Below are 24,389 nucleotides of genomic sequence, written 5' to 3'. Positions count from 1 at the left end.
TCAAAAAAAGTCGACGTTCCATCCGCCTCCAGGGTAAGACTAAGCCAGTGCTCTCCGGGTTTATGCGAAGGATGCGTGTTGACTATAAAATAGCAGGGTGGCTGAAGCTCGCTACTCAACGAATGTAATTGGTCGGAGGCCCACACGCCGCAAAATAAATTTTTCCCCAGCACGCGCTGTAAAAGACTCTCCAGCTGATGGTTATTCATTCTGTTTTTGTTTTTTCAGTTTTAATAATAATCCACCAGCACCTGTCTTTTTGAGTTGATCTCCAGAATAGAGTCGTAGCAGGCGTACACAATCAAAGTCGTCGTGTGCGGAAGAGGCACCCTGAATCTCATTTCCAGCCTCAGACTACCGCTGGAGATGGGTGACAGGGCGTCGCTGTCCTCGGTGGCGTTCAGATTAAAGACAAACAATGAGTAGCCCTGATTAAATTCAGTTCGGTCGATGCTCAGCGGTAAATCTTTAAGATGTCTCCCCGTGGCTATAAACATGTTGTAAAACTCCCTGACCGAGATTCCCTGGTTGAATTGAGGCTGGAAGGCCTTGGCGGGAACCTGTCGGCCGTCCTGACATAAGGCTAAATATTCCACGTCGTTATGGATGAAATTAAACGGGGAAAGATCTCTTCTTCCTGTGAATGCCTCGTGGTGTACCATCCCCAGCACCACGTATTTTGGCACGGCCCCCAGAAACAGATTCTCCTGGTTAGAAATTCTGGAATTTTCCGGAATAGAATAAGTTTTCACCGTAACTCTCTGGATGGGGTAGAGGGCGTGACCTTTCAGTAAGGCCGCAGAATGACCTAGCCGCACAGCGGGGGAAACGGCTACTTTTTTGACAAACAGGGAGGCCCCCAAGATTTTCAGACGGAAAGTGGAGTCCCTGGCTGCTGTGAGACAGAAATGGTCGCTGGCTCTGGTCAATTTTATCCTCAAATCCACCGAGTTCAAAAGCAGTCTTTCGCAGAAAAATATGTCTCCGTGGAGGGCCCCGAGCAGATGCAGCTCGCTGGAATTCGCTGTGAGGGCCGCTCTCTGATTTAAACCCCTGTTCGGTCCGTTATTTGTGACGATGGAGTCAATAGCCCCGGCTGTATCTTTCATGAAAAGCCCCGCTGAAAATTGACTCTTGAGCGTGTCCTCTGAGAAGTTCAGCAAAGTTTCAATCATGGAGCGGTAAGGATGCGTTGCGCTGCTCTGCGAAATCAGTCTATCCCCGAGGATGACGTCGCATTGGCTGAAGATCGTATTCAGAGCGTAATTGATGAGCCCCACCTGAGCGTCGTCGGCCAGAACGGTGTGATCCGCGTTAGTAATCCGAAGCCGTAGATGAAGTAAAGTGTCATTTAAATCCAAATATTTCTCCCCATCACCGGGAATAAAAAACTCAATAGGACCGCCGTCTGTAATGGCTGAAAGAGGAGAAATTTCAGTGTAGGTTTTATCCTCTATAGACAGCTGCGTCATCGGGGCCGAAAATAAATCTAATTCAGAAAGGGTGCACTCCGACGATTTCTGATGTAAAAGAGCCATGACTACGTGGAAAATTATTTTTTAATTTTTTTAAAATATGTCCGTGCTCCGAGCGACCTTCCTCTCTCGGGCTCTGCCGGCAGCGACTGATTTTCTCCTGGCGGGAGCTTTGCGTTTTTTAGCGGTGCGCAAACGCTCACCCGGAGGACGTCTCTTCGGTCTGCGCGAGAGGACCATGATCCCACCTGATCCCTCCTGATTAGCGGGATTCATAATTTTCCCCATTGTGTGGCTCACCACGTCGCTAGCTATGTTCTTTGCCGCTGATTTTAGATGAGGCTTGGCTATGGCGAAACCTTTTTTAAACAGAGGGGTAACGAAACGGAACAGTTTGGAAAAAATGGATCCTACTCCGCGGCCGTACATCACCGGCGCTCCGTAAAAACCGGGTAGGGATCCCCCTACTTGACCCTCATAATAATTTACGAAACGATGAGGATCTTGTCTCAGAGCCATCTTTATTTATTTGACGCAGCCGGTTTAAAGTGCAGCTTCACTATGCTCTTTCCGTACACAAAGTTTACGGGTCTGTCACGATCAGTTTTTATTTCTATCCGAATGCTTTTCACGTAACTTTTCGACACGCGCGCGTAATGCACTGTATTATATCTAATGCTCACAATGTCCCCGTATTCCCCGCTAACATTCACGACAGCCAGCAGCGGTACGTAACTGTCCCCCACCGCTTGGTACTGAATAAGATCGGTGTAGACAAAAAAGTTATATATCCCAGTTCTCAGGTCGCTGGGGTGAGGAGAAGAGCGGTTGGAGATAGTCCACCAATCATTCGCTTTTAAGCCTAGCATGTATGCTAAGGGCCTGTAAGCACGGATTTTATATTGACCGTCGCCTTTAAAATCGACACACTTTGTCACAGCATTGTATGAAACGTTCGCCGTGGGCATGTATCTTCTTAAGGCAGGCTGAATCTGATCCAGCAGCTCTTTTTGCCGTGCGTAATACCCTCCTCGGCTAAATTTTACGCTCACCAACGTTTGCGTTTGTGATTTTCCAGAACCTTTTTCCGTCTGTTCATCTTCCGATACTTTCATGAGCTCGAAAAATGCTGCGTCCGGTTGGAGATTATACCACGTGTGCGGGTAGACGATCTCGCACAGACCCACGAGCCACTCGCCGCTCAGCTCAATGGGTTTTGCTAAATCAACAGTATAGCTGGAACTCGTGTTATCTTTAAACACGTCCTTACTAGAGTTGGACGGCAGCGTCACGTAAAATCCGTCTTGATGTAATAGATCCATATTGCTGAATGCTTGAACCTCAACGTACGCAGGTTTTTACGCATTCGTTAGGTCCGAGGTTTTAACCCAGCTGTTGAATTTCTCCGGCCAGTTTTTCCAGCGTACTAAAACTTGTTTTTCACCCCCGATCGTTCGCCGTTTTAAAACCTCCTCTACCTGATACGTTCTGTCTTTACCAATCTTTACTTTCTGCAGCTCGGCTTCATAAAAGGACCCGTCGATGGACTCTCCGTCGTAATCTTGGAGTTTGTACACGGGCGGGGTGCGTGGAATGCACTCTGCTACCGAGAAAACCTCATCCGTAAAGCTCTGCTCATATTTTTTATCAAACACTCCTCGCAGCTTTGATATTCTAACCAGATCTCCCTTCTTGAATTTCATCTTGCTAGCCTTTGTAACATACCTTGCTCCGTACAGGTTTCGAAAGACTTGAGAGGCGGTCTCATCAGTCACCTGCATGGGGGTCATCTTTATACTTTGGTGATAGCTGTGGTTATAACTTTTCACCAAATCTTGCAGGACGTCTATGTAACGTTTGGTGTTGTTGGCGGTGAAATATTTCCACATTCTTCCTTTCAAAGTGCGATTGAATCGTTCAACCACCGATGCTTTGAGGTCGCTAGCTGTGGCAAAATGTGTAATTCCGTGTTTCTTCAACAAAACTCTGAAACTTTTGTTGAAAAATTCTTTACCAGAATCCGTCTGTAACTTTTTAGGTACGCCGCTTTCTTCAAATACGGATTCGAAAGCTCTCACCACCTCCACCGCTGTTTTCTTCTTCAAGACACGTACGAAAGCCTTTTTTGAAAACACATCTATGACCGTTAATAAATAATTAAAATTGTCGTTATGTTCGGCTAAGGCACGCATATCGCAAAGATCTGCTTGAAATTGGTTCAAAGCCCGTGGGACAAAAACGATATTTCTGGTAAAATGGATTCTGGCAGGTTTATGCAGAGTGTAAGCGTCTTGTTTGGATAGAAAATCTCTGACATTATCAATTCCGACTTTTTCGCCCGTTTCATCTTGCACGCCCCGTCTAAGTCGATCTATTCCTCCGAAGCTGCCTGGATGTTCAGGGTTGTAATACACTTTTTTCATGATCCTTTTCTCCTTAACCATCCTGTCCTCTAAGTTTTTACTGAATAAAAGAAAAAGTCATGAGAGCTCTTCTTTTATGCCATTTCTTTATTTTATTTTATTTTTTTTTCATTCAACATCATAATAATAAAAACCTAAGAATAAATGATGGTGAAGACTTGCTCTATAATGGCGTCTTCCAAGTGACTATGAATAATACGTTGCAAACTTTTCAATTCAGACGTGATATTTACACTCAGATTGTTTTTCACACAGTAACACATCACATCGACAAACAGAGCATAAAGTGTAAATAAATGAATAGGTGATACAACAACACAAACTCTTGTCCATTCCCTAACAATGTTTTCAAATGTCTCTGACATCCCAGATGCATCGATACACACGGTACATTGTACAATCGTCTCCCAGGGTGTCAGGATCGAGTGAGAACGGACTTGGTGTAAAATGTTTTCCAGTCTTTGAGTTTCTAACTTTACGGTAAACTTCTCCGCACCTTTTTGAGTTAAAACTCTGTTTTCGATGACTCGCTCCAAAACATCCATCAGCCAGTAGTCAATGACACACTCCTCCGCATATTTAGTTAGTTTCCTCCAGTAATTTCCCATATTTTTTCCGCCTTCTTTATTAACTTTTCCAATACTCACTCAGCATTAAGAGCTGTCCTATTTTAACAGGATCCTGCTCAATCAGATCCTCTAACATGCTGTAAAGGTCCTCAATCTTCTTCACCGATCTCAGTTCGTATAAAATAGTCTCCGCTGCAGTTTTTACTCTGCCGTCATCGGAATTAATGTTGCGAAGGGTCAACAGATGCTGGATGGCTGGAATAAAACGAGGAGTGCATAGCCCTCGTATGATGCCGTGAAAGTTGTCTCGGTAGTAGTCGTCCTCCACCGCCTCTAGACAAGGATGCTCTCTCTGGCTAGGATGATTGATCTCGCAACCGTAGCAGTTAGCTCGTCGAAACTTGTGAAGGGTCATCGTGAGCAGATGGAGTACCGCTGTTTTCACAACTTTAATGAAGGATGAAAACACCCATCCGTCCGGCTCATCATCGTTGCCATTCGTGCTCCCCTCGGACGGGGTCGGGGAAGTCGGCGGTGTGAGTACTGACTCGGTCAGCCACGTAGCCAGAGACCCCGCCTGCTGGGAGTCCTCATACCCCTCATCCGTGGAGACTGAATCCTCCAATGCGCCCCTCGACTCCTCCGCGGAGGAGGGCTGGTGCGGCTGCTGGTGCTCCATCTCGCTCGACAGGACCGCCTCTGGAGGACTCTCCACCCCATCACCGATGTCATTCGCGGTGGCTGCAGAGGTCGGCTTCAAGAGCATGGTTGTCAGACGTCTCTGGCGCAGGGTTGGCATCTTGGTTCAACAGTGTTGACGTACATTCATGCGGTCTACTTATATCATGCTAAGGGGGGGCTTCCTCCAGCACACATCGAAGGTCCAATGAGAAAAGATTGGAAAAGCAAAAAGGGGCGTGGTCTACAAAAATAAGGTTTTTTTCACCGCTAATGTGTCTTTCCAATTTCGACACTCGCGGAAAAGGGAGTCAAACTTGTCCTTCATTTCTTCCACCTTGCTCACCCAGGATTCGCTCGGCAAAACTAACACCGGTCTAAAAACACCGCATTCTGAATTAAAAGACTCCAAAACAAAGTCCTCTTGACCCATGCGCTCCCCGGAGGAGCGGAAGCTGGCTCGGAAGAACCACCGACTTGAGGCGCTGGTTTTTGACTGCCATATAGCGCTGTAACGAGGGATTCTTTGGCTCTCTGTAAATAATTCCCTTCTCGATCGTTTGGCTGGAGTAGCGAATGCCTGATCATCCTCTTCTTTTTCTTCTGCTTCTTCTTCTACCAGAGAATCCCGCTCAATCTCTGAGCTGCTGCGCGGCACCACCATTTTTAAGACAGCCCAGTCTCCTGATGTCAGTGAAGCGACATTCGCTAAAGGCCCAAAACTTTCTCCATCGCACGCCTGGTACAGGCAGAGCTCACCGGTTTCATACTTGAAATAATATCCCCAGCTTCCACGCACTCCGTATGCAGCAAGAGACCATTCATCCCGCAGAGATTTGAATGAACGCTGCTGGACCCGCTGGACATACACAGTACTTTTTGCAGGAGCTCGAGGAATTAAACCGTTGTCCTCATAGACGGTCACTGCCGTTTCGCTAATCACAGACGGCGGCGGTGTAGCATTCAGTCTGATTCGATTCTCTTCATTTGCCATATTGCAGGTCCAAAGAGCTGATTCTCTTCTCTGTTGCTCCATTTCTTTTCCTTTTCTACCCCAGTAAGTAAGTAAGGGTTCTTTTTTTTCCCCCCCCGGACCCCTCTTTATACCTCTAGACTCGTTCGGACATGCCCCTAACATGTCCAGGCACACCGCCCAGGCATGACGTACGTCCAGAAGACATGTCCGGGCATGTCCAGGCACACCGTCCAGGCATGCCGTACGTCCAGAAGACATGTCCGCCCAGGTATGACGTACGGACATACGTCATTTCCGGACATCACGTGGTCTAGGGACCGCCGCCGGATGACCTCACTTCCGGACATCACGTGGTCCAGGGACCGCCCACGGATGACGTCACTTTTAGAGCCACGCCTGGGAGGAGGGACGTCACTTCCGGACATCACGTGGTCCAGGGAACGCCCACGGATGACGTCACTTTTAGAGCCACGCCTGGGAGGAGGGAGATGACGTACGGACATACGTCACTTCCGGACGTCACGTGGTCCAGGGACCGCCCCTCACCCAAGTTACGCCCACTTATGACGTGGCACACGCTGATTGGGTCACAGAGGGGGGAGGGACTTCCGGTTCATTAAGATACGCCTACTTATGACGTGGCACACGCTGATTGGATCACTGAGGGGGCGGGACTTCCGGTTCATTAAGATACGCCCACTCGTGACGTGGCACACGCTGATTGGATCACAAAGGGGAGGGGCTTCCGGATCGTTAAGCCACGCCCACTCGTGACGTAGCACACGCTGATTGGATCACAAAGGGGAGGGACTTCCGGTTCATTAAGCCACGCCCACTTGTGACGTGGCAGCTTCTCATTGGATGACAGGGGTCATAAATCATTTTTGACATAAAGTGGGTCCCTTCTTTATTTATATTGTATGCCAGATCTTTAATGTGCATTGTACATAGTATTTTGCTCGTTTTGCTTGTTTTTTAGATTTTTTTTAACTCGTAGTGGATTTTAGTTTTTTTTATTATTTACTACCTATTTGCACTACTTTGTTTGCACCTTTCATTACTATTTGCACCCTCCTTGTTGTTTCTGAGAGCCTATGTAACAGTGAATTTCTCCACTGTGAGATAAATAAAGTCTTATCTTATCTGTTCACACACCACTGATAGATGTGTCTCCCCAGCCGATGACACTCACACCACCAGTACTTTGATTCCAATGTATGCAAAGGAATGGTGACAGCTTATGTGTATGGGTGCTCATTCCACCATGAAACCCAGGTACGGGCTGGTGCTGGTGTTATTTGGCTGAACGATGACCCCTTTGAACCTCAAAGCTTTAACCTGGGCTCTCAGTCCTCACAGTATGCTGAAATTGCAGCCATTTTAATCACTTTGCAGCTTGCAGTCTCCAAAGGCGTGACAGACATTGATTTGTACTGACTAATTATGCACGTCTCAGTTTCTCCTGCCATCTTGCTCTCTGAAAACAAAATGGTTTCTGGACTACCAGCAACAAACCTGCCAAACACAGAGACCTGTTCCTTGCTTGTGATCAGCTAATAGTCTCCCACAACATGCAGGTCTATTGGAAGAAAGTCAGAGGCCACTCACGTATCCCAGGGCAGGATAAAGAGCTGAATGACCAGACAGATGCCTTGGCTAAACAAGGAGCTGTCCATGGCACTGCATGGTCGTTTGACCCTGCATGGCTGCCATGTCCCTCCTCCAACCCGCCCTCCTAACCCAATGGTTTCCATGATCACGAGATCACAAACCTCACCTGCTAACCAGACCCCGGACTCCACTGAGTCCCTGTCTGTTACTCCTGCTTTCTCTGACTCTGACTTAATTGCTCTTCAGGCACATGACCCAGCCACGGCCTGGTTGATCAAATTCCTTTCTGATCCCGCCTCGTCGCCTCCCTCAGCAGCTGACTTTCATGATATTCCCGACTTAAAGGGCCTCTTTGCAGTGTGCTCCGCCCTGCGTGTGGTGAAAGGTGTGCTGGTGTTTGTCTCAGGGTCGCTCACGTCTCCTGCATACGTGGCTCCCCTTAGCCAGAGGGGGGTCATGCTACAGCACACACACAACTCTCCCACTGCTGGTCACAGGAGTAAAGGCAACACACAATGCTTTAAAACAGGTCGCTTTCTGGCCAGGAATGAGAAAGGATGTCGCCGATTATGTTAAAGGATGCCTGGTTTGCTGGCAGTTCCAGCCAGCAAACCCAATCCACAGAGCTCCTTTACAGAAAAGAGGCATTTCTTTCCCATGGTCTGATCTCCAGATTGACTGGGTCGGACCATTAACAAAATCTACTAGAGGAAATAAATACTTCCTAACCGTAACCTGTGCCTTCACAAAATGGCTGGAATGTCTACCAGCCCCAAATGACACTGCTGAAACCACAGCGTGTCTGCTCATGAATCATGTCTTCTCCAGGTTCGGGCTACCAAGCCATGTAAACTCAGACCGAGGCACACACTTCACATCAGAGGTGATGGCGAAGCTGTAGCAGACACTAGGGGTGAAAGCTAATTTCCATGTTAGCCACCACCCGCAAGCGTCTGGCCAAGTAGAACGCTGCAACCGCACGGTGGTTGAAATCCTGAGGAAGTATGTGAACTCAAATCACAGAGACTGAGATGTTAAACTCCCACTGCTGCTGCTGATCAGAGCCACACCTCATGAGACTACAGGAGGCTCCCCTTTCGAGATGATAACAGACAGATGACCCTGCCTCTGCACCTCCTCTACCAGCCAGGTGAAGCCAGTGTGGCGACAGCATATACTACTCACCAGTACATGACTCAGCTGCATAAACATCTCCAGGCCACATTTGCCTTTGCGCAAAAACACCTGGAGAAATCAGCTGAAGGACAGAAGTCCTACTATGATCAGAAGACATCACAGGATGAACTTCAGGTGGGAGATAAAGTCTGGTATTATGCGTTCATTGCACCCACAGGCCAGACTGGAAACAGATCTGCCAGATTGACGCGTAAACTGCTCCCACGCTGGACTGGACCTCATGTGATCACAGATTAGCTGTCATCCGTGATCTATCAGGTCAAACTTAACCGAGGACAGAGAGAACCCACGACAAAATGGGTTCACAGAAATCAAATCAAACCACATAAGGTTTTCTCCATGGGACGAGCTGGGAATGCACAGACCCCTGGGGATTTATAAATGAGAAATAAAAAGGAAGGAGAGACCAAGCAAACTCTCCATAACTGAGGAGTTGACATGTGGCTCATGACGGTATTAAGAATTTAAAGAGTTACAGTAAAATGTGAAAGGTGTTTTCAAAAAGTACATTGAATCTTACCAGTACTGACATAATTCTTCTCTGTTTAAACTTCAGTTGTTAGTCTTACGGGTACTGAAGGTAGAATATCTTTTGTAGTGGTGAGCACAACCCAGAACTGACCCCAAGTGGTGTGTGAATATTGTTCCTGTATAATCACTCAGAACTTATGATGAATTGTAAAACTAACCCCTCTTTGTCTGTCTCCTGGCAAGATGAGCCGACTTTTGACCATCCTGACCCTGATGACGATCCTCAGCTGCACTCAGTCTGAGATCGTAGAACCTGGACCCGAATCAGGCATTGTCCTGGTAGAACAACCAGGCCTCCTGATCACCAACTGCCGTGTACACACGCAGAAGGTGTTTGTCCGGTTTGATCCCAAACTGGTCTGCAAAAAGTCAGTCCCACCAGGTCTCACCTTATCATGGGCAGGTGTACGTTGGAGTCGAGAGGTGACTCAACACTCAGCAGCGGACATAACACACATGCTCAAACAGCTGCAGAAGTTCACAGTGACTCAGGCTGAGCTGAGCGGAGTGAACAGGAGGGAGAAACTGTTCATCAGAGGACTGTTAACTGCAGCGGCAGCACTGGGATCCCTGTTCAGTCTTGGAGTGTCTTCGGTAAACGCTGTTAATGTGGCGGCAATTAAACGTCACATGAATGAGTTGCAAAATGAAATCCCAGTGATCCAGCAACAACTGAAACTCCAAACAGAACAATTAGCCACAATCGGTAAAACGGTGCAAGAGACTGTTGTGTTGAATTCCCAGGGAGAGGCCCTCCGACGAACAACTGCTGCTGTTAATTCCCTGTTGGCTGTGTTACAGGTGGACTATGCTTACACGCAGTGGCTAACAATGCTGTCAGAAGATTACAACAGAGACGTCAGCTCGTCCATCGACACTCTCGCCATCGGACGCATTTCACCCTACCTGGTCCCCTTCAGCCTCGTGGAGGAAATTCTGACTGCCACCACGGGGGACATAGTGTCGCCGTTACAGGCCCACCTCGCTTACACGCTAGGTAGTGCAATCCCAATACACGTTGACCCAGAAACACAGGAGCTGGCGTTCCCAATGAACCTCCCAATGGTGATACCTGACAACATTTATTGGCTGAAGGATGTCAACGTCGAACTGTGGCGCGAAAACACACGTAAAGATAACACACCTGCTGTCGTCGCCTATCATGATAACACGCCAGATTTATACCTTGCGCCTAACCTTCAAATGTGCACACTCACTCGCTACATCCACTACCTGTCCCAGCAAACCTATCAGGGATGACACCGGCCGCCTGTGTGGCATCAGGAAACTAAACCAAGATTCCAGGTGTCCCACCACGCCCACACCTAAATCTCAGGTGACATCCACTCCAGCCGAAATAGTCGGGACCAGGTGGTTAATAAACACCCCCGCAACATTCGCCACAGTAAACTATGATCAACACAACACCTCCAGTAAACTGGAGCTCCCAGGTCACACTCTCTGGATCTCCATTCCAGAGGGCGCTATTGTACATGTGGGGGATCTGGCACTCTAACTTGTGCCCAGAACAGTACGACGTGGAACTGGAAATTTCAGACTTCTTCAAAGAACACGCGCTGGAGCTCAGCAACAACGTAGTGTCGCAGCTCCAGTACGAAGGAACCAAAATTGTGGATGTAAGTCCTGTGGAGAATGTACTGAAGGATATTGCAAATAGAGAACAGACCTATCCAATCATTGTCCTACGCATGGTCCACGGCAGACTGATTGCAGCGATGGTAGCGCTGGGTTATATTTTTGCATTCGGGATGGCATATTGTTACCTGCGCCATGCTAAATCACTCCGACACGAGCTCGAGAAATGCAGACAACGTGCGCTTCATATCCAAAGACGGAAGAAGCAGAAACAAACGGTAAACACCACGGACTTGGTGGACTTCAGTGAAGGGAACTCTGAGGGAGAGGATGGTCCCCCACCCTCTGCAGCCATTTTGGAGTTGCAATCAGTCTAAGCCTTCCCTAAGCCCATCGGAAATTAGTACATCTAACTTTCCCTGCCTCTTATAATTTTTTTTTCTTTTGGTTCTTTTGCATGCTTTACTTTTGTACATATTATCCTCGAAATATTTTTAGTTCAATAATGTAGAGGTACTAGTGTTTAGGATTTAGTAATGCATGAAGAAGAGGGTTAATGAAACCTGAATTATGTAGGAAAATTAGTAACTAGATGTGAAATATGACATTTGATGTACTGTAAGACACCATTTGTGACTATCCAATAAAGGCCCTGTGTCCACCTGAAACGGACTGTTCGTGGAATCTCTTCAGTCCGGATCCTTCCTGGAATACCCTCGAATGGCGTTGTAGCCGAATTCTTCTGCGGACCCAGAACCGTCTGCAGTGGGGGATAATGTAGCCTCCAAGGCTTTCCAGGAGGAATAAAAGAACTTTTCATTTTCTTTTCTTTTTCTTCTTTGACTTGATTAAATGATGGGCTCTTTATCTTCTCTTGCAGTCAGAGTGGTGTAATCCTAGAGGACTGGAGAAAGTTACCATTTGATGCGAAGGAGGACAACGGGTTTCTTGTGCCTTAGTTTCTTTTCTTCCCCCAGAAACACACAATTCACACATGCCTCCAGGTTTCTCTTTCAGGACCTCCTGCAGACCCCAAAGCCAAATGGTCTGAACAAATATCTAACACAATTTACAGTCCCTTAGGTCAATAGATACGGAATGTCACATCTGACCAAGCGGCTGACTTGTCAGAAATGACACCTTTAAGTCAAAGAACAGACTCCACGGCGCCAGCAGAGACCCTTTGAACCTCTGCTTTGATCCTCCCAGAATATACATTCTGGTATGGCAGATCCAGGCCCCTCTTCCCACAGGAAGAAACTCCAGATGCACTCCTTTGTCTTCCTTAATTTTCTTTCACTAACTGGTCTAATGTAACTTGAATCCAATTGAGCACATCTGGGACATCATGTCTCGCACCATCCACCAACGCCAAGTTGCACCATAGACTATCCAGGAGTTGGTGGATGCTTTAGTCCAGGTCTGGGAGGAGATCCCTCAGGAGAACATCCGCTGCTTCATCAGGAGCATGCCCAGGTGTTGTAGGGAGGTCACACAGGCACGCGGAGGCCACACACTACTGAGCCTCATTTTGACTTGTTTAAAGGACATTACATCAAAGTTGGATCAGCCTGTAGTGTGTACAACTCTAAATCCAGACTTCCATGGATTGATACATTTGATTTCATTGGTAATTTGTTCTTTTCATAGTTGAATGTGCTAACAAAAATCACAAAGTATTAAATATTTCATTCATTCAGATCTACAACGAGTTACTTTCGTGTTCATGTTTTTTGAGCAGTGTATTTAATCACCTCAAAGCAACATTTTAACCGCATCTGGGTGTCTGCCTTCACCAGAGAAAACATTGGACAGTTATGGCCTTGTTCATGCTGGGATACTTGATAAGGTTGTCTCCTCAGCGAAGCCTACCAAGTATATTTTGGACCCAATTTCAACCTTTTTTTAATTCCTTTAATGACTATTTTATAGAAGAACTTTTAATATGATGAATTGTTCTCTTCAGATGGGGACCTTCCCTGTTGCCTTTAATGGGGCCTCTGCTGAAGAGGAACAATTTAGACCACAGTGACCCCAACAACTTCAGACCTTACCATTTAAAGTTTTAGAAAAACTTGCTTTTATTCAGCTTAATGATGTCTGTGTGACTGGTATTTTGTCCATAACATACCCTTTCAAAGAAACCATCATGTACCCAGTTTAGAAAGAAGACGAAACACTTAAAAAAAATAAAATAAAAGGTGTGCAGGTCAGTGACATTAATTGTGCATGTAATGAATCAGCCTTTAGATTTTTTTAGTATCCTCTTGCTAATATCTTGCTCCTTTGCCACAGAAGATGACTATTTGGTTTTTAAGCTTTGCTTAAGCAGCTATTAAAATTTAAAGACATGAAGTCATGCACTAAATTTCACCAATAGGCTAGTTTGTGTTTGCAACACAAGTGCAAGTTTACATGGGCCTATTAGTCTGGGAATTTGGTCAACAATAGTGCATCCTGAAATGCTATGTGGGTCTACACTAACTTAACATTCATGTAACAGTCATATGCTTAGTGGGGGGGTTAATGATAATTTGTGTATTGTGGTTTATTTTCATCGGGTAACTAATGCATGTTTAGTGTGATTTAACTTGCATATTGTATCTTAATTGTAAATTTAGGGACACTCTTGAAATATGTGATTGGGTTGGCCGGGTGTGGGGGACACTGATGGTCCAAAAGTAAGGGTTTCTTTTCCTTTTTATTAATGTCTTATTAAAACAATAGGGATGGCAGTGGCTCAGATGGTAGGGATGGTGTAAAATTTGTGCCAATTCAGCCCCTTTAGAGGAACTAGTTGGAAGGTAACAAAAAATGATAATTGTCTCAATGGTTTTGCTTTTCTAGGTATTAAGAAAAACTGTTTCCCTGGACAGGGACCGATAAACTATTGGTCCTTCCACCAAGCGGCATATCCTCATCTTTAAGTAGAGACAGAAGCACCTCCCCAAACCAGCATCTTCAGTCCCTTGTGAAAAGGAGTTTTTTTTTTTTTTAATGTTCTTGAAAGCCGCTTTAAGCCAAGCACAACTGAGTTAATTGTGCCTTTTTCTTCCACAACTTTATTCAAAGACAGTCAATTCCCTCATATACAGATTCACTTTATTTTCACAAGAATATTTTCAGTATCATTCCCACCAAAGTACTTTAGTGTTAAATTTGAATGTTTCAAACAATATATTACTGAACTGTAATAAAATGTCAAGCACAGCACATAATCCAAATCAGAGTTGTTCCAATCAGTGGCGGCTGGTGATCACTTCCAGTAATTGTCAAAGATTGTAAATATTAGCTAATGCAAGACAGTAAATTAAGATTTTTCCCATTGAAGGTTACACATTCAATTTATTCCATGAAACACCACCATGACTGCAAATATCAACGCTTCTTCATGTAGTCATCTGTAAAAGGAAAATGGCTTAACAGTGTTCCATTTTAAACAAAAAGGTATTTTAAACAAATCATAAATGTATTTGGTTACAATTATGGCTAAAATATGAGCTATAAACAGTGATGTCTATGATCTGCTCTATTAAATTATCGGTGTATGCATTCTGCAAGTGTGAACTGAAAACAAAACAAGTTGATTTCAAATTAAATGTGTTACTGTGGTAAAACAAAATAGCACAAATATTCTCCCGAAGCCCTAATAACAGTAAGTATGGGAATAAAGTGCTTCAGGTGTAAGCTAAAGAAAGTTAACACTAGCATACCTTTCATTCAAGAGTCTAACCTTACTGAAACTATTTGAATTTCCAACAGATATACATTTAATAATAATAATAATAATAATAATAAAATAATGAACAATGGAACCTGGAAACTGGACTGATTAAATAATTTGATTCCTCCAAAAACAATTCAAAACATACATATGTACAAAATCAGAGATGTGCCATGTGCTTGTTCTGTTCAGCCACTGAAGCAAGTGATTACAATGCTGATTGCAGTGGCTGAAAAGAAACACATGGCATGGAGATGACTTGGTGGCATAATCTCCCATCTCTGGAAATCAGTTGTGTAAAGTTTCTTGTTCATTTGTAGAGGAACCTTGCTCTCCTCTCCTTCTGCATGGCAAACCTCTCAATGATCCTCTTATTAAAGTCAGGAATGTCCCTCACAAGTTTCTTCATGGAGAGCATTGCCAGAGCATTGAGGCAATCCTGAGTCATGGAGTTCCTCAGAAAGGTCTTGACCCTCTTAAAAGTGGAGAAGCACGTCTCAGATTCAGCCGTTGTCATGGGGATCTGGATAAGGCTGACAGTCTGAGAAAAAGCTCTGAAGGTTGTTTTCCATGAAAAACTGGTACAGAGGCACTGCTCCACTACAAGCTTTAAACTCACTGTTGTAGATGAGGGACAGTTCTGTTTTGAGTTTGGCGTTGTCCAGCATGGGATAAGCCTCCACCGTTGTCTCCAGTGCTGCCTCTGGAAATCTCACGCTGTGCTGAGGAAAAAGATCTCCATGCAGCAGTGTCGCACTGACAAGATGCTGAGTGAATGCAAAGCATTCCTCAGCATGCAGACCTGGAACAAAAACAAAAGCTTTTCTTTAGAATAAAATTAGAACAGGAAGATTTCTATTCTAAGGAGGGACCAGTTATTCCCCCAAGCCACATATTCATCACTCAGAGCATCATTTGACCAAAATAAGAGTACAAACTACATAAATAGAAATATTAGTTACAGATTTTCAGTTAATTTATTCAAATTGGCTGGTTTATAATATCTCTTACCAAATCTAGCTTTTTTCTTTTCTTTTTCTGTTCTATAAAACAAAAAGAAAAATGAGACTTAGTTCTGTGGCCAACTACTGTTGTTCTTCTGGTCCCAGCATCCTCTGTCTCTTTAGTGGCTGTCCAGCTACACTGTTCTCACAGAGGGACAGGATGGACATCCTGGTCCAAACATAAAAGGTTTCACTGATAACCTTTTACATGACTGATGTTTGTATGCACTTTAAATATCTATGAAACAGCTAAATGATCTAAACCTATTGTGGACTTGGTCTGTATAAGTAACTGTTGGAGAAATTATTATGAGTTTGGTTTGTATTAAGTATTAGACATATATGCATTGATTTGCTGTGATCCTGCTGTGTTTTGTATCTATGCACAAAGCTTTCTTTAAGTTATATGATCCTTGTCTGGAATGTGCAGACAAAGTCTGAGACAGGAAGAGTTTCCTGCAGGGCATCTGTTTTTGTCAACTGCTTGGTTGACCAGTTGCTTAAGGTTAAAGGTCAGGAAGAGAATGATTGTTTTCTGTGGTGTGCCCAGCAACTAGGAGGAGTTAAGCATGGTTTATAATCGGGTGTTACTTCAGCATCTGCAGAGAGAGTTCTCTCTCCAAGCTCCAGCGTGTGCTTGTATTAGTTTGTAATAAAATGTTCATTGTAAGAAGACAGTTGACTCTTAGATGTATTACAACTTCAAGACCAGAGTATTTTCCACCACAGTAACAAACTCATTGTCTTAATCCAGGTTATCATAAAACTCAACAAAAGTTTTGCCTTTGAAAAGTTCACATGTTGAAGATCATCTGATAGAAACTAGTTTCCATTGAAGACCTAAAAGAACTATGTGCTTTATAAAGAATTTACTATGACAACATTTTTTACAGATTTGATTGACAATAACTGTCAGTTACTTTTGATACATTTAACTGATCTTGAGCATACTATCGTGGAACCGCTGAAGGAGAGCTTTAATCCAGACAGGGTCGATGTTCCTCTTCTGTAGCTGGTTGAACAACATGTCCACATGAGGCATGATTATGTGGAACAGTGCCAGAAAAAAACAAAAAAAAACCAAAAAAAAAAAACCCAGAAAGCCTAGTCTTCAAGCATCCTCACAAAGCCCCCAGCTTCTCTAGTAGTTTGGTTGTCAAAGTTTCCGGAGTCTCTGTCTGGAAACACCTCAGCAGGTAGTCTTTGTGCTTGTAAAGTGTTTACAGCGCAGCTGTGGAGGTTCCAGCATGTTGCGGAGGCTCTGGGCAGTCTATGAGACACCACCTGGTCCAGAACCGCAGTTCGCTTTGGTGACCTGGATAAGAAGGCAGAAAATCCAGCGAGGTCAGAAAAAAAAAAAAAAAAAAAAAAAAAAAAAAGTGCCAATCCTGGGCATGTGGGATATTGCCTGCTGCATGATTAGGTTCATGCTGATGTGCGTAGCAGTGGACGTAATGAGCATTTTCATAAACATCCATGATTTTGCGCCACACACCTCCGGTGGCCCCTCTCATAACAGCAGCCCAGTCATACGCCTGGGAGATAAGTTTGGCCTTCTGTCCGTCTGAGAGGATGGTGTGTAGCTTCGAGGAGCGCTGAGCTGATTGCGTCCGCAGATGTATTCTGGATTTTAATGAACTCTAAAAACTGCTCTTGTATATTGTTGCCATCTATGTAGCACAGCACAAGCACCAGCTGATAGTGCGTGGAAATATGTGTCGTTTCATCTGCTTGAATGGCAACAAAATCTGCGTTCTTCACTTCCTCCACAATGTAACTCCTCACCCCGGACAACATGCAGTCCAGTAGCTGGACTAATATTTGGACTACGCTGATAGGCTAAATTCAGCAGCAATATGATTATGCTATTGGCTAATGTGCTGCAAAAGCCCACCTCCTCGGGGTGATTTTTTGATCGCCCCAAAGCTGAACCTGATGCACATCGACTGTAGACATGCAGTAAAAACACATTTTAAATAAGTTCTGTTTTTAAAAAAAAACAAAAAAAAACAAACAACCCAATTTACACGAATTTATCACAGTGTCAGTGGGTATATCCATTATGCAAATACAAAAATCTGAATTGACATTTTTGTAAAACTTATGAACAATGCTTCCTGCTGAGAGCTGCCTGGGAGGGCGGGGTCCTAGCGCCCTCTATTGGCCAGCCACCCCTTGTTCCAATCCATTATATCTCTGAAATCATGTTGACATACTGGTATTTTGTTTCCCAGCACACATGATCCAATTCATGTTGGAAAATCTAATGATTAACAGGACACCACGTTGAACTAAAATGAATACTTAATGTTACACTTTCATGTTTTCATGTTAAATCATGATGCAACTGACCACCAGATGACACTGATATGGTCTGTTTTATGAGACTATTTCTGTACCATCAAGTAGAAAACTCAAAAGCTTCAGGAGGCGTTATTGGCTCGTTTGCGTCAACTTTAGCATGTCCATTTTGTACAAACAAGTTCTCAGAATACTGGTTAATGGAATATCAAGACATGGCTGCATGAAAATATGTGGGACTTTAATGGATCTGCACACGATTATACTTTGAAGCAGACTGCAATAAAGTCAGTGGAAAGTCAAAGGTGGAATTGTTGTGCTTTTCAGCCACTGTTGGTACCATGTTGAACATGTGACAGAGGAGAAGATCAGCACAAGGCATATCAAAATGTTAGCTGAGTATTCATTTAATTTTGATGCTTCAGAGAACCCAATCAGTTTGATCAATCAAGCAGCGCTTTGTGGAGGTCTTGTTTTCTCAAGTGCTTTTGTTAGTTGTATCACAACAAAATTAGAATAACATGAAAAATGTCAATAGCTTTTTCTTTGCTATTTTAAACAATTAACATTTGTGGCCTCTCTTCTTGTGCCGTGTCAGTGACTAGCTTCTCAGGTCAAGACTCTTTCTCATGACCAGCTTGGCCAACTGATCCAGTCTGAGAGATCATTTAAAGGCTCAGGAACCCTAGCAGGTGTTCTGAGGTAATTAGCTGATTAGGGTGTGGCACCAAGACTTTCCAATATTAAACTCGTTCACAATTTTCTAAATTCACTTAAATTTGGGTTTTCATTACCTGTAAGCTAGCATTATCACAATTTATGATAAATACTAGAAATATGTCACTCTGTGTCATGAGTCTATAGTAAATAAATAGATAGGTGGGTTGGTTGAATGATTTGAACAAATGGAAATATAAAATTTTATTACATATTAAAATATATAAAAAGTAACAGTTACTATAGAGTCTGAAAAAGAGAAGGAAGAAAAAAAAGAAAAGATGGATTTCACTTTTGGAACTGACCAAAAGATATTGACAGTTTTTATTTTCAAAAATGGCTCAAAAAGTTTGGGAACCACTGCTTTGAAGGAGGCCACTGGCTCAGTTAATTTGTGTTATGAAAATGTATCCTACAGTGTGCGACTTCCATATTTGGCCATGGACCAAGAGGTTCATTCTGATGGGTTCAAGGGACCAGACCGCAGGCTTCTGCCCAGGTTCCGGAGTAATTACATTACATAATTTAAGAAGATTTATTTACATCATTATACATATAGATGTGGTTATTAGTGCCACTTAAAAAAGAAAAGAAAATGAATTTTTGGTGGGCGTAGTGACTTAAAAGCATCTTCATGTTGAAGTTGATAAATAATATTTTGTGTGTTTTGTTGCCATTTATGCTTTTTTTCCACAGATACCATGTATTTAAAATAATTTTTTTAAATTCCTGTGCTTATGTCATTTTGTTTATTTGGTGCTAATAAAACACAGTTTTTAATGGAGTAATCTTTGCAACACATGCTTCAGGGAAGTTTTTTATATTAATTTACCTGATAAAAAATTTGTGGACCCAGATGTTGGAATTGTACATTAAGATCATATATTTTAAGTGGCCAGTGGCTTATATGAACAATGCAACTGGCTCGTTTAAGAATTTATTTTATGAATAATTGCAAACTGTAGCTTTTTATTCAATTTTAAAACCCGGGGAAAGTGTTGTTGAAATATATTCCCCCAGGGGCAGGGACCGCAGGACTCAACAACTGGTCACACAGGTTTAACTTGAAGTCAAAAATGTAAATATAGATGAGTGGTGTCCACATAAAGTCCAGAATCTCAGCTAAAAGCTAATATAAACCATTTCTATGACCACCTAACACATTTAAAACAATAATCAAAAGACCAGATGAATAAAGTCTACAGAACTATGTAATCACAAATAATGGATCCCAGACACAATGGCATGTACACAGAAAAATAACACCTCTAGCGAAAATACACATTATACAGTTTCCAAATATATCAGTTTCCTCTCGCTATGATCAAGATTCACCAAACCAGTTGCAAACAAAGGCAAAATGTTTGCTTCACGTTTCACAATCACCAAAAATTCTGTCTTACCTTTGCCATTTTGCCTCCAAAATGTATATTCACAGGAATAAAATCACATTTACAATAACCAAGTTTCCTAATGTGCTTTGGGAGTAGTTTCCCATCTAAAGGCACAATTTTCTGCCTGGTTATGTGGTTTCTATGTAACAAATAGCATATTTCACTATTTCACAATTATTTCGGAAAGGACATAAGGGAGAAAGGCTTTGAAAAGCTGTGGCAAATTCTCTGCAACAAGTAGAAAACGTCAAAATAATGCTATGTGAGTACCTTGCGTGAGCTGCAATTCTTGAACAACATGAAAACGCTTTCAAATTGCAATTTTTTTGTCGAAGCTTACAAGTATTGCTTTTATTTTGCAAAAAACTGTAATGAAAACGCAGCTACTGTTACATGTGCACCAAACTGCCTGGATTATCAGAACATTTGCATACACAGATGTATAAAAAGTAAATTCTGAATTCAAGATTTAAGAAATTCTGAATTTTAAATTTAGTGCGTTGTGTGATACATGACAAGGACTACAAGTTTATTTAAAATAATAGCAGTACTTTTTTTGCAGCATCTGCTTCATCTGTTTTACACAAACTGAGAACAGACAATATGGACTAATAAATCCATATATTCTGTTGAGTACATGGATAAACTTTAGACCTGCTGCTTTTTACAGTCTAATTTTCACTTTAATTTTCACTGTTTTGGTTTAATTGCATTTATGTTGTCAGATTCTTTTCTTGTTTTATTTGGTAGGTTATTAGATAGGTTTGGTAGGTCCCCCTCCGTTTAGGGCTTGTTCATCACACCTGGTCTTAATTTGCTGATTGTTCCACCTGATTCCCATTTGGTCATTTATTCTTAGTGCATATAGACCCCTTACTTAATCTTGTTCATTGCCACAATCTAAGTGAATTTGGCCCTCTCCATGTGTTAAATCTGACAAAGTGTTAGCAAACGTTGCTGCTGTGCAAGAATATTTTTTTTTTTGCTGTCATCATGTTGACAAATGATAGTTTAATGGTCACCAAAGGTCCCATGGCCCCTCTCTATTACCTTAATCAATTGAGCTACTAGAAGTGGTCATTTTCAAGATATCATAATCATATCATATTAGATATAATCCATATAAGAACCACCCACCCAATATTACCTCAACTGAAAATTGTGACATTTTATTTTGTGTCTGAAGACCAAGAGTCTAACCATACTTGTAGCACTTAACCCCATCTTAAAAAAAAAAAAAAAAAAAAAAATCTAAAAGGATATGTTGACCCCGGTCATGTGTGGTTTTATTTTTTTTCATAGCTGTTAGCTTTACAATTAACCAAATAGTACCAAAATTAGACTCTAAGCAAAAAAAAAAAAAAAAAAAAAAAAAAACCCCACGCAAATTCCAGGGATTTTACACAAATGTTACTTGAATTGTCAACTGGGGATATATTGCTTTTGGTTATGTCCATACTCTTTGCATCATGCAAGTGTTGCCAACTCAATAACTTTGTGTTGAGCAAGTTAGCAGACCACTCCTAGCTTTTTATTCTGTCTCCCACAAAAAGCAAATAGAAACTTTTTTATTTTTTTTTCTGGAACATAAAAAATGTGCATTTTACTACTCGCAATGCTGCTCATGCCCCATCTTAAAGTGCTTAAGATGCTGCGTCCTCACACTGCAGCAGTCGGAGCAACAAGCTGCTGTCAAAGCAGGAGATGATCGCCTCTGTTGCATGACCGAAAATTAAACTAGCAAAGCTGATCCCGCTTGGTTTGCTGTCAGATGTTGCATATCAATGGAGTGTGGAAAAAGCTTTAAGCTGTTGTAACCAAACTTAAAAAAAAAAAAAAAAAAAAAAAAAAAAATCATCTTCATATCATCTATTACAACCATATGATCCAGGTTGATAATGCAAATTAGTCATTTAGCGACTCTTAGTGGGACCAATAATTACTTTTCCTCTGGAGGAGTTGGTAACACTGCACTGCCCACACTTCACAACTGCACCAAATCAACTGATCACGCAGTCACATACAGAGTCATTTAATCAATCCACTGTTAGGTTGCTAAGATTTTACTGAACGGGTCAAAATCTATTTACTCCCCATCTAATACAGCAGGATATCCCCCTGTTTGCATATGTGCATAAACGGCTATACTTACCAGATTGCATAAATGTTGTGTTGCTAGCCATCAGGGTTTCATCTGCCGTGGACTGGGAGATTGAATTAACTGTGGCAGAGTTCAGGGTTATGGTGGTTTGATTCGCCGGCTGGTCACCAAGAAAGGAGTTCATGATATTGAAGTGGGGGTTCTTTCTGGGCTGCCCCTTCCTGCTGTGTTCCAGCTCCCTCTTCTGGTCCCTGAAATCTAGTTTTTTTTTGTTTTTTTTAAATTTATTAACCAGTTGGTCAATGCTCCGCTCATAGCCAGCGGCAGATATCTCCCGCTGCAACATCTCGAACACAGGCTTTGTCCGATTTGTGCCGTCTAGTTTTTGCTGTACTTCCATGGATGACCACAGAGCAAGAAAGCACTGGATCTCCTTCTCGGAATTCTGCTTTTTGGCATAATTTCTTTTGTATGTAGATGTTGGTCCATGTTTTGACGCTGTCATTTTGGCCCGTACCCAGCTCCTGACGCACACAACGTGAAGTGGTTCTTAACTCTGGCCCATCAAAGAGGTGGTGCCAGGATAGAACCGGTTTAGAGAACCAAGAGCCAGTGCTTACGCGGTTGAAAACCACAGAACCAGTGCTAAGTCTGGCTCTGGCTCTGGCTCTGAACCAGCTCTATCAAAAAGCCCTATCTGTGAGCAGTGAGAAGGCTGACAAACCACTCTACCTCTGCCACAAGAGGGTGCCAGCACTCAGGTTGTGACATATGGCACACTCCGTGACTGGGGAGCAGCAGCAGTGCACAGTGCCAGTCTGACTTGTCAAAACCGTGGAGACGCGGTGCTCCACATGTCCACGCTGGCTTGGGGTCTGCACTCTGTGTGGAGCACATCCCGTTGAACACACTCTGGAACAGAGCTGTGTGGGGGCCGAACAGGCTGTGAGGGAGCGCGCTGTACATGCTCCCTCTCAGGAAAGAGGCTGTCAGACTGCCTGCTTCTTCCTCCGAGACATGGCAGTGGCAGGAGGAGGCAGGGCCGTCTGAGGTCTGGCCTGGGGAGACTGCTTTCTGGTCCACGTAGTCTTGGGACCTCCAGAGGGCTGTGAAGCTGACTGGGCTCTTGGCACCTTGGGGATCCTAAAAACTGAGGCCAGATGAGGTACAGCTTGCACAAATGACTGGTGGGGGGCTTCAGGGGCGGTGGATGGAGCCCTCCTTGGCAGACAGATTTTCACTGTTAGCAAAGTGTTGCCACTTCGGTCGATGGAAGTATAGCTACCTACACCTGTGTAAGCTGCCGAAAAGTATTGCTACTCCTCGTGAGCTAGTTAGCAACTGCATTGGTGGGAACCAGCGCCCAGTGACCGAGTTATACACCCATTCAGTGAACAGTTTAGCTTAGTGCTTAGTGAGAAGCGAAAAGAGGTTTTTGAATGACTGATGCAATATCAGCCCTATATATTAGGCCTCCTCCAGACATAGATGTCACCAGTGCCAACCACTCAAGGCTGGCGTAGTGACATTTGAGCTTCTGATGAAGTCCTGCAGGAGGGTTTCCCTATAGTGAGACACAAAACAAATGCTATGAAAGAACCTAGAAATTTGCATTCATAAATTATGACAACTGCAGTAAAGATGATCACACATTTATCAATAGTGATGGGAAATGGCAGAAACGATCAAATGAATGGAGACAATAATGAAGGTCATCTGAAAAATTATGACATATGTATGTGGATTTTGATTCTAATAATGAATACTAAATTAAATAAGATGAAAGAAAGGAAGGAACAGGTAGCTATGGAGGATGTAGCAAAAGAAATGTGATTATCTTACTTGAATATATGCTCAATATTCTCTCCCTCAGCGGAATTTCCTGAGTAAGACGGTTCGGTTGGACTGTCGGGGCATCCTAAAGCGTTTGATGCAACAAACCCATATTGGTCCGAAGGGTTATTCCAGGTTCTACGTGATCGCTGTGTCCGGATTTACAGCACTTGCAAAGATGCAGAGAATAGTTAGAACTATGGTTTTGGTGACTTATTGATCTCTGGGGAAAATTTCTGGGTAAAACTTAAAACAATCG

General features: G+C 43.2%; 1 protein-coding gene across 1 annotated transcript; it reads right to left on the bottom strand.

Annotated features, from left to right (window-relative positions):
* Positions 1-230: 230 nt before the first annotated feature.
* Positions 231-1,472, bottom strand: LOC306768117 (uncharacterized protein F54H12.2-like; the record flags this gene model as incomplete). Its single annotated transcript, XM_079256349.1, has 1 exon — positions 231-1,472. One exon carries the CDS (start codon positions 1,470-1,472, stop codon positions 231-233), a length of 1,242 nt encoding a protein of 413 aa, XP_079112475.1.
* Positions 1,473-24,389: the final 22,917 nt, after the last annotated feature.

Source organism: Telmatherina bonti, assembly GCF_933228915.1.
Source record: "Telmatherina bonti genome assembly, chromosome: 2".
Taxonomy (NCBI): Eukaryota; Metazoa; Chordata; class Actinopteri; order Atheriniformes; family Telmatherinidae; genus Telmatherina; species Telmatherina bonti.
Note: the sequence above shows the minus strand (reverse complement) of the source record. Positions and strands in the feature narration are given on the sequence as shown.